Genomic DNA, 10,633 nt, shown 5'->3' with positions numbered 1-10,633 from the left:
ATACAGTGCAACAGCTCAATGAGATATGCCGCCACTGACTCATAATCTAGTGTATTATTCCTCATTTTACTAATTTAAATGATAAATCTGACGTATTTAAGTTAAAAGCAAATATGTAATAATTATGCGTTGATGAAAATATGTAATAAATATATAAAATGATGATAATTATTGATATAATAATAATAATAATAATAATAATAATAATAATAAAAATAAATAAAAATAAGGGGAAAACATATTCCAAGAGGGGGGGGGGAAGCACGAGGCGATAGGGACTGTGGGGGGGAGAGGGGCAGGCGCAGGCAGATGAGGACAAAATAGAGCAAAAGGATGCAAGAAAAATGATGAGAAATACAAGATAATAGCGGAGCAGCTGGATCCCCCAGAAATTTGAAAACACTTGGTAATGGTAATAATAATAATAATAATAATAATAATAATTAATACCCAGTACTGGTCTTCTAGATATCTCTGTCCCGCTTGCACTCCGGTGGGAGGGTTGGGTAGCGCTTCCTATCGGTGCAGTAATTGTAAATGGTGTACTTCTTGCGCACCCAGTTCAGCCTCCGGTACTGCAGCCCGTCCAGGTCTTGGAACTCCTTTTGGTCCCACCACCGTTTCCCTTGCGTCGCGCAAAACTTGGCCTGAACCGACGACTCGCACCCGTCCACGTGGAACCCCTTGTACGACGCCACGAATGGTGCCTTGGACCAGTCCGTCTTCTCCAATCCCCCCCTGGTTGCCCAGTCGTCCGCGTTCCATAGGCTCGAGTATATCTTCATTGGCTGGTCGAATGGGAACTTCACGCCTAGGTCTTTGCTGTTCTTGAACACCCTGATTGGCACATCGTCCACAAAGAACCTGTCCCATTTCCCCCATTTCGTTAATTTCCAGATCCGGTGAAAAACAACACACACACACACAACAGATTCAAACAGGAACACTCACACTATCATGTACAAGTTCCAGAGGACAGAGTAGGTGTGGTAGTCCTTGGATGGGTCGAACCAGAGGTAAATCCTCTGCTCTCTGTCGCCTTTCCCGCCGGTGAAGACGTTGGTTTGAAGAATCGGAGGCTGCCCTGTTCTGTTCCCCAAAAACTCGAAATCGATTTCGTCGTGTTCTGAGTTTTGGGAAGAGAGCTGCGAGTAAAAAGGAAACCCATGTTGAATGGGATGTTAGTGTGTTGGTTAATTAATTAGATTTGATTTGGGTGTTGCTTACATAGAAAGCAGTGACGACTCCGGCAGAGTCGCCTCCGACGAGCTTCATGCTCATGCTGAAATGGCCGAACAAGTAGGAGCCCTTGGACTGGAAGCCAGTGCCGGTGTATTTGTCGAGGACGAGGTCGACCTGGGCGCCGCCATTGTTGTACTTGATGTGGTCGAAAGCCCAAGTGGGGACGTAGTTTCGACCGAATGGGACGTCCATGGGCTTTTTTGGGACGGCACCCAGAGAGGAATAAGCCATAGAGAGGAGAAAGAGGAGGGGAAGGTGGAGATTGGAGGCCATTTTGGGAGTGTTGTGAGGAAACGAGGGGGTGGGGAGGGGGTTTAAGTAGGCAGCGATTTAATGAAATAAAAATGCGTGGCGCACAGTTTAAAGCCAATGGATAGTGATGATTTCCACACACAGACAGTTGGGGTGGGGGTGTGATGTTCCAAAATTATTATATTTTGGTATTCCAAAGCCTTGATTGCTGAAATGCCTCTGCAACTGTACATTAATTATGCGGGGATTTAGACCACTTTTTCTTAATTTACATCTTCAATACTTGTATTAGTTTCTTATATTTTAAACAAGATTCTCTAGGTTTTTAAATTTTAAAAACAACAGCATAACTATGTTTAAAATTACACCAAAATACTATAAGAATAGGGTTAGGACCTAAAATTAATCAATTTATTAGTTCTTTTATTTTATTAACCCAAATTATTAAAATAGTCTTTGATTTTAGATTTTTTTTAGTTTATTTAGAAATAGATGTTTCAACACTTATCTCCACACAAATAATTATTTACAAAATTATGTAAACTTTTAATTTATATTCAAAAAAGGATGTAACATTAACAAATTAGTAATTGTTGAAAATAAATTTTTAGTAACACAAATTAATTAAAATCCTAATTAAGTAATATTTTTTTGGACACAAAACCTTTATGAAATGATTATTGAAAGTTAAGGTTGGGGATGGGTAGAATATGGATATATTATTTTGGTAAAAGCATAGGGGGTAGAACAAAAATAAATATTGAATAATTTTGTGTGGTTTAGGTGATAGTATTAATTTGATTTAAATAATTTTATTTGAAAAAAAAGCAGTTAATAACTTGTACATTTTGATTTAAATAAAGAAAAAAGGGAAATAAAATTTGAAAATGGATTTGAATGTCGGTAGGAAGGTGCAGGCAATTTTGATTTTAATTTTAATTTTAATTTTAATTTGAAAATTTAGTTTTGAATTTTTGTAAATGGAAAAGGGGAAGAACGAGGACATTTTATTGTGGGGGAAGGGAATCAGGAGGAGGGGCCCCATAGTCTTTTCACTTCTTTTGTTTCTTTTCCTTTCTCTTTTAGTAAAATATTTGAGGGCTTAAGGTCCCAAAATCTGGACAGCAAATTGTTCTGAGGTTCGCTGCCAACCGGTGGTTGGATAAGGGAAAGGAAGGAAACAGAGAAAATTTCAATATTAAAATAATAAAATAAAAGGTGGTTGGCCTTTGGGATGACAACACGTGGCTGGTCTCCCAACACTCCTCATCTGACCACATGCCACTCCACCTTTTTTTTTTTTTTTTTTTTTTCCTTTTATATCCTCTAATTATATGTTTTTAATTTTCTTTATTTTATTTTTTTTTATTTTTAAAAACAACTTTTAACTTATAAAAACACTATTTCTTTGCCATCTATTTGTGAAGGAGATTATATTTTTTGTTTTCATTTTAATTCAAACTTTTGCTATTATTTCATTTCAATAATGGATTCACAAAACGTCAATTTTTTAAATTACAACTTTAAATGTTTACTCAATTTTCATATCACTCACTTTTAATTATTCCCTTTTTAAATGGTTCTAGTTTTATGAGAATCGTGAAAAAGTTGATGATGGAGGAGACCTCAATTAGTGAATCCCATTTGAACAGATTTATAGTGAGTTGTGTAAAACGATTTAATTTTAAAAAAAATAAATTTCTCCTCTATAATTTGAATTAAAGGTTGATTCTGCGTGAGTATAATAATTCTCCTAAAAATCATCTTCTTTTATGGGAAGAGAACTATGTTAAGTGATTAAACTTACATGCATGTCTATGTAAGTATGATGATTAACTTAATGATTTGTAAGATGATATGTGAAATGATGCTTAGTAGCGAGTTTGTTAAGCACCCTTAACAAAACACGGGTTAAAGGTTAGTATTAGAGAAACTATAGTGTTTTGGTTCTTAAAATACTTTGTTTCTCTATCTTGATATGAGAGACAAAATTGAAGGCTTACGTGGAAGCAGCGAAATTAGAATGATTTTAGTGGTTTATTAAATAAACTATTATAAAATTTCAACGGTTGTCGTTCATTGAGATTTAATGTCTAAGAATTTTATTAATTGAATTCAATGATATTGGATAGTATCGTTTATCATGTTCTGGGGAACTCAATAGGGGTTGGGTTGATTTGGAGGAGATTTTATTCCACTAATTTTTATTTAATTCATTAAATCATTAATTCAATAATGACACATTTTCTTCATTTTAATATTTGATTTCTTAATTTCATAATTGAGTTCTAATCTTCTATTTCAATATTTTCATAGAACCAAAAATCATAAAAATTGATTTCAATAACATTTTTTATTCGAAAAATTGTGGGTCGTTTGCGGAGTTATATTTTTTTTGGTCTGATCGAACCGACGAACTAGAAAATAGAGTTACAATTCAATCCAACTAGTAGACGTCATATTTGGAAGCATTTTGGATAGAGAAATCCGGTTGATATGTTACATGAATCTACCCCTGAAATGAATTTGGGAGAGAAAGGTTGAAGTATAAAGTCCCGATGGAAGATGGTGTAAGGGAAGGCAGAGTGTAATTAACATTGTGTTCCGCGAAGTAAAATAAAAGAATACAAAAAACTAAATCCCAGAATGGAAAACAGGATCCATTTTTGGCGTGGGGTTTCAGCACAATGTCAGGCATGCACATACTTAGTGGTTTATTTATGGAAATTGGAGTTTCCTCTTTACTTTAGTATTCATCCACACATTAATCATCATCCTTTTTATCATTCTACTTTCTATGCTCCATAATCCCTACTTTCACAAGCTAACAATTTGGATACAGTTATTGGGTTTATTTCACATTATGAAGTGGAGCCTGGGGGTGTCGGAGGTTGCATCAAGGCAAGCATGTGGAGGAAGTTGCTATCAACCCTATAATATGTATATCACTCAAATTATTGTGTGGGTATTTTGTTATGATCCTTTAATTATAAGCAGGAACGTGCATATTTTAGTTGCTAATTAATGATGTGTGAAGCTGGATTTATTTGGTCTGTGTGTTGGGAGTGATGTGAGGTTGCCTAAAAATCGAAGCTGGATAGTATGCCTAAACACGTGCCCATTAATGTCTTCCCAGCTCTTCAACATTTCAACATCAATCCACCTTCTTCATTATTGTCCTCTTCCTTCCAAATTGAAAAGAGTGCGATAACAAACCATTTCTTAGAAGAGCGTATAAACTTTTACTTAGCACACACATTTCAAAATTGCCAAGTTGGTGGCGGTACGTAATAAGTAAAGGCAAATAATATTTGCTAGAAGTGAGCCTGAGATGTTACAACAAGTCTCTAACCATAAATTAGAAGCTTTTAATTTAATCTATATGTCTCATGGCACTAAAATGAGTACGGTCAACAGTTCAAGACTCTTTTATTTTTAATTGAAAAATAAAAGTTTTGGAAAGGTCGAATATTTTAAATATCTAGTAAATGACCTTAGCGTTGCAGTTAGAAAATACATATGCATGCAATATATCATTTATATACCTTAGCGTTCAAGACTCTTTTTTTATTATGATGTTTTCTAATAGAGGATGGTTTTTTCATATAATTGTTATATTTAGAAATTTTGATTAGGATGTTTAATTAACATACTTTTCTAATTAGTTTATATTGAATTAAGACATTTTCCTAATTGATTGAAAAATGAAATTAAGATATTTGATTTTTTCCTAGGATTCGGTACCATTTCTAATAAGTTTATATTTTTCATTTATTTAAATATAATTATTATAAGTGGAAACAAATTTAAATTAGTTTCTAATTTTGAATTTAGTTTATCTTTATTTGTTTTATTAAAATTTAGGACAATCTTCCGAGTTTATTTTAAAGAATTTAAAATAATATAATTTCAAGTTTGTCCATAAATAAATTAATTTTTAATATATATATATATATAAATATATATATAAATATATATATATATATATATATATATATATATATATATATATATATATATATATATATATATATATATATATTTATATATATATTTATATATATATATATATTAAAAATTAATTTATTTATGGACAAACTTGAAATTATATTATTTTAAATTCTTTAAAATAAACTCGGAAGATTGTCCTAAATTTTAATAAAACAAATAAAGATAAACTAAATTCAAAATTAGAAACTAATTTAAATTTGTTTCCACTTATAATAATTATATTTAAATAAATGAAAAATATAAACTTATTAGAAATGGTACCGAATCCTAGGAAAAAATCAAATATCTTAATTTCATTTTTCAATCAATTAGGAAAATGTCTTAATTCAATATAAACTAATTAGAAAAGTATGTTAATTAAACATCCTAATCAAAATTTCTAAATATAACAATTATATGAAAAAACCATCCTCTATTAGAAAACATCATAATAAAAAAAGAGTCTTGAACGCTAAGGTATATAAATGATATATTGCATGCATATGTATTTTCTAACTGCAACGCTAAGGTCATTTACTAGATATTTAAAATATTCGACCTTTCCAAAACTTTTATTTTTCAATTAAAAATAAAAGAGTCTTGAACTGTTGACCGTACTCATTTTAGTGCCATGAGACATATAGATTAAATTAAAAGCTTCTAATTTATGGTTAGAGACTTGTTGTAACATCTCAGGCTCACTTCTAGCAAATATTATTTGCCTTTACTTATTACGTACCGCCACCAACTTGGCAATTTTGAAATGTGTGTGCTAAGTAAAAGTTTATACGCTCTTCTAAGAAATGGTTTGTTATCGCACTCTTTTCAATTTGGAAGGAAGAGGACAATAATGAAGAAGGTGGATTGATGTTGAAATGTTGAAGAGCTGGGAAGACATTAATGGGCACGTGTTTAGGCATACTATCCAGCTTCGATTTTTAGGCAACCTCACATCACTCCCAACACACAGACCAAATAAATCCAGCTTCACACATCATTAATTAGCAACTAAAATATGCACGTTCCTGCTTATAATTAAAGGATCATAACAAAATACCCACACAATAATTTGAGTGATATACATATTATAGGGTTGATAGCAACTTCCTCCACATGCTTGCCTTGATGCAACCTCCGACACCCCCAGGCTCCACTTCATAATGTGAAATAAACCCAATAACTGTATCCAAATTGTTAGCTTGTGAAAGTAGGGATTATGGAGCATAGAAAGTAGAATGATAAAAAGGATGATGATTAATGTGTGGATGAATACTAAAGTAAAGAGGAAACTCCAATTTCCATAAATAAACCACTAAGTATGTGCATGCCTGACATTGTGCTGAAACCCCACGCCAAAAATGGATCCTGTTTTCCATTCTGGGATTTAGTTTTTTGTATTCTTTTATTTTACTTCGCGGAACACAATGTTAATTACACTCTGCCTTCCCTTACACCATCTTCCATCGGGACTTTATACTTCAACCTTTCTCTCCCAAATTCATTTCAGGGGTAGATTCATGTAACATATCAACCGGATTTCTCTATCCAAAATGCTTCCAAATATGACGTCTACTAGTTGGATTGAATTGTAACTCTATTTTCTAGTTCGTCGGTTCGATCAGACCAAAAAAAATATAACTCCGCAAACGACCCACAATTTTTCGAATAAAAAATGTTATTGAAATCAATTTTTATGATTTTTGGTTCTATGAAAATATTGAAATAGAAGATTAGAACTCAATTATGAAATTAAGAAATCAAATATTAAAATGAAGAAAATGTGTCATTATTGAATTAATGATTTAATGAATTAAATAAAAATTAGTGGAATAAAATCTCCTCCAAATCAACCCAACCCCTATTGAGTTCCCCAGAACATGATAAACGATACTATCCAATATCATTGAATTCAATTAATAAAATTCTTAGACATTAAATCTCAATGAACGACAACCGTTGAAATTTTATAATAGTTTATTTAATAAACCACTAAAATCATTCTAATTTCGCTGCTTCCACGTAAGCCTTCAATTTTGTCTCTCANATATATATATATATATATATATATATATATATATATATATATATATATATATATATATATATATATATATATATATATATATATATATATATATATATTTGGTCCTAGTAACTAATAGTTAATTAAAATGAATGAAATTTAAATAAAAATTAACTATAAAGAAATTCTGTCTATGGGTGGTTTGGTCTAAATTGAGGTATTTAAGGCAAGAGCTATCTAGGAATTATCTAGGAATTGACTGGAGAGTTAAATTATTTAAATTTTATTCAAATACATTAAGTAGGCTCAATTTTAAATAATTTAATAAACTAGGCAATTCAAGTTAAAAATCAATTTAGTCGAACGTAAGAGTTATGGAAGGGTAGATTGATAAAATTAAATAAATGAGATTAGACAAAGTTGTTTAAATAAAAAAATCTAATTTCAAAATAAGGACACAATCTTTATTATTATTTAACACCGTGAGATTCATGCAGATCTCGTGGAGGTTTTGGATCATCCTCCCTACCAAAGGTTTTCATCATTGATTCACAATGTTAGATTCATGTGGTGTCTCGTGTCACAATCGCACACTTGCGGTAGCAGGGCAGCGATTGTATAGCATTTGTTCTAACCTAGTGAACAAGTCAACCGTGAGAAATTCAGACTTCTTAGATAACATCGTCGCATGCTCGAACCTCGAATCACATTTGCGAGAAATATTTTAGAAAACGTGAACGAGGAAATTCATTTGAAAAAAAATTGAAAAATTTGAAGAAAACAACGTTATATGGCTATAAGCAAAGAAAAAATATCACGACTTTAATAGCATATAACTCAAGTAGGAAGAACTGGCTACTAGTCCTTACCGGTGTAGACATGATTTTAGGGAATATACACCCCCAAATTGACACACATGAAATAGTAAAGGCTTATTTAAGATGAAAGCATGCAAAAGGGTTTGGAATAGGCATGCGGCCATCGACGACACATCCTGAACAAGCATGACTGGAACATTCGACATAAGACCATAGACAACACGCCTTAGACAAGCATGACTGTGACATCCTCCCCCACTCAACTGGTTGACGTCTCTGTCAGCCGACTCTTAGCAAACTCAGTGATGTAGGTTAAGGCTGACTTCAAGTCTCTCAATGCGCTTCCAACTGATCTCAACATTAAGGAGTCTCTTCCAATCTGCAAGGAACTGTTGAAACTCACTTCTCAGTTCGTTGACTCTTGGCATCTTCTCTATCGGAGTCTCTCCTACTTTCTCCGTTTTGAAATTTTCTTCTTTGAGTGAGTTCGTGTCACCTCTCTGTATTTGACGTCTTCTTGGTCAAGAGAGTAACGTTTCAAGTTACTGACTTGGACAATGTTGGTTTTCACAGAATTTCGGTGAGAGGAAATTGAGAAAATGCGTAACAAAAAGGAGAGAGAAAAAATAACTCTGAATTTGACTGCGTTCAGGTTGTTTTATTTGTTCAGAACAAATCTCCTATTTAAAGTAAAAAAGAATTCTAAAATTGGCTGGAGAGTGGCCAACTAAATCTGTGCCACTCCCTTCTAAAACTCTGGTGATCCATTCGACGTGATTTGTCAAATGGTCAAACTCACGATTTTCTGAAATCGTGTGAATAAGAAAAACGGTAAAACTCAGGTTTTATCTAACAATCTCCTCCTAAAACCTGTAGTATATCTACCTTACTATTTGAACTCCGATCTTTGAGCGTAGTTCTTCAAATTTCACCCGCGCCAGGGACTTGGTGAAGATGTCTCCAAGTTGTTCCTCTGTTCGGATGTAATCAATTTTGATGAGCCCTCGATCTGCACATTCTCGAATGTAGTGGAATCTGATTTCTATGTGCTTGCTTCGTTCATGCAAAACTGGATTTTTGATCAGGGAGATCGTAGCTTTGTTGTCTACGTATAGCATTGGTGGATCACTTTCTCTCCCGATGAGTTCTTCCATTAGTCGCGCAAGCCAGATCCCTTGTGTTGCTGCCATCGAAGCGGCGATGTATTCTGCTTCACAGGAAGACAAAGCAACTACCTTCTGTTTTGTTGATTGCCAGCAGATTGCGCCGCCTGAGAGAAAGTAGATCATTCTGCTAGTGCTCTTACGATCAACAACGTCACCGGCCATGTCACTATCACTGTAGCCAACTAGCTTGAGTTTCTCCTTTCCGCTCCCTGCGCAGTATCTTACACCCCAGCCTCTGGTTCCGGCTACATAGCGCAGGATGCGCTTGACAGCCGCTAAATGCTCCTCCCTAGGTGCTTCCATAAACCGGCTCACATATCCAACAGAATAAGCAAGATCAGGACGAGAGTTTACCAGATAGCGTAGACTCCCGACAATGCTGCGGTAATTGGTGGAGTCGACTGTCGTCGTAGTGCCAGCCTTCCTGAGTTGGAGTCGAGCCTCCATTGGCGTCCTTGTAGGATTACTGTCCACAAGTCCAGTTGTGTCCAGCAGCTTCTTTGCGTATGCACTTTGGCAGATGGAGATGCCGGTAGAATTCTGTTGCACTTCGATGCCGAGATAGTAACTGAGCACGCCGAGATCGCTCATCTCGAAGTTTTTCGACATCTCCTTCTTGAACCTTCCGAGGACTTCCATGTCACCTCCAGTGATTATGAGGTCGTCGACGTACACTCCCACGATTAGTCGCTTCGTGTCATGGCCGTGCGTGTACATGCCATGCTCAGAGGCGCAACGTTTGAATTTCAGTGACAGTAAGGTACTGTCGAGCTTCGCGTTCCAGGCTCGTGGAGCTTGTCGAAGCCCGTAGAGTGCCTTGTGCAGGCGCAATACTTTATTGGGGTTGTTGTTATCCAGGAAGCCAGGTGGTTGTCGGACATAAACAGTCTCCTTCAGCTCTCCGTTAAGGAAAGCAGACTTTACGTCCATATGGTGAACCTCCCAAGAGTAATGTGCTGCAATTGCAAGTAAGAAACGAACGGATTCTAACCTTGCCACTGGCGCAAATACCTCTTCGAAGTCCACTCCTTGCTTCTGGACGTAGCCCTTCGCTACCTGACGGGCCTTGTGTTTCACAACCTCTCCTTTTTCGTTGCGCTTCAGTTTGAAGACCCATTTGAGCCCTATGGCTTGGTGTCCCG

At 34.9% G+C, this 10,633-nt stretch overlaps 1 protein-coding gene across 1 annotated transcript; it reads right to left on the bottom strand.

Annotated features, from left to right (window-relative positions):
• Positions 1-220: 220 nt before the first annotated feature.
• LOC111482176 (probable xyloglucan endotransglucosylase/hydrolase protein 5) lies at positions 221-1,553 on the bottom strand. The gene is made up of 3 exons (XM_023127855.1): positions 1,228-1,553; positions 952-1,145; positions 221-864 (listed from the first exon to the last, which is right to left on the bottom strand). Exons 1-3 carry the CDS (start codon positions 1,513-1,515, stop codon positions 465-467), a joined length of 882 nt encoding a protein of 293 aa, XP_022983623.1. The 5' UTR covers positions 1,516-1,553; the 3' UTR covers positions 221-464.
• Between the last annotated feature and the right edge of the window lie 9,080 nt (positions 1,554-10,633).

Source organism: Cucurbita maxima, unplaced genomic scaffold, assembly GCF_002738345.1.
Source record: "Cucurbita maxima cultivar Rimu unplaced genomic scaffold, Cmax_1.0 Cma_Scf00007, whole genome shotgun sequence".
NCBI classification, from domain to species: Eukaryota; Viridiplantae; Streptophyta; class Magnoliopsida; order Cucurbitales; family Cucurbitaceae; genus Cucurbita; species Cucurbita maxima.
The sequence above is the reverse complement of the archived record's forward strand: the minus strand, read 5'-3'. Positions and strand labels throughout refer to the sequence as shown.

Bases quoted from the DNA above. Each gene is read 5' to 3' on its own strand.
- LOC111482176 (XM_023127855.1), bottom strand. From the start codon at position 1,515: ATGGCCTCCAATCTCCACCTTCCCCTCCTCTTTCTCCTCTCTATGGCT. The intron at 1,146-1,227 runs GTAAGCAACACC...TTTTACTCGCAG, and splicing joins GAGTCGTCACTGCTTTCTAT to CTCTCTTCCCAAAACTCAGA. The intron at 865-951 runs GTGAGTGTTCCT...GAAATGGGACAG, and splicing joins TGGAACTTGTACATGATAGT to GTTCTTTGTGGACGATGTGC.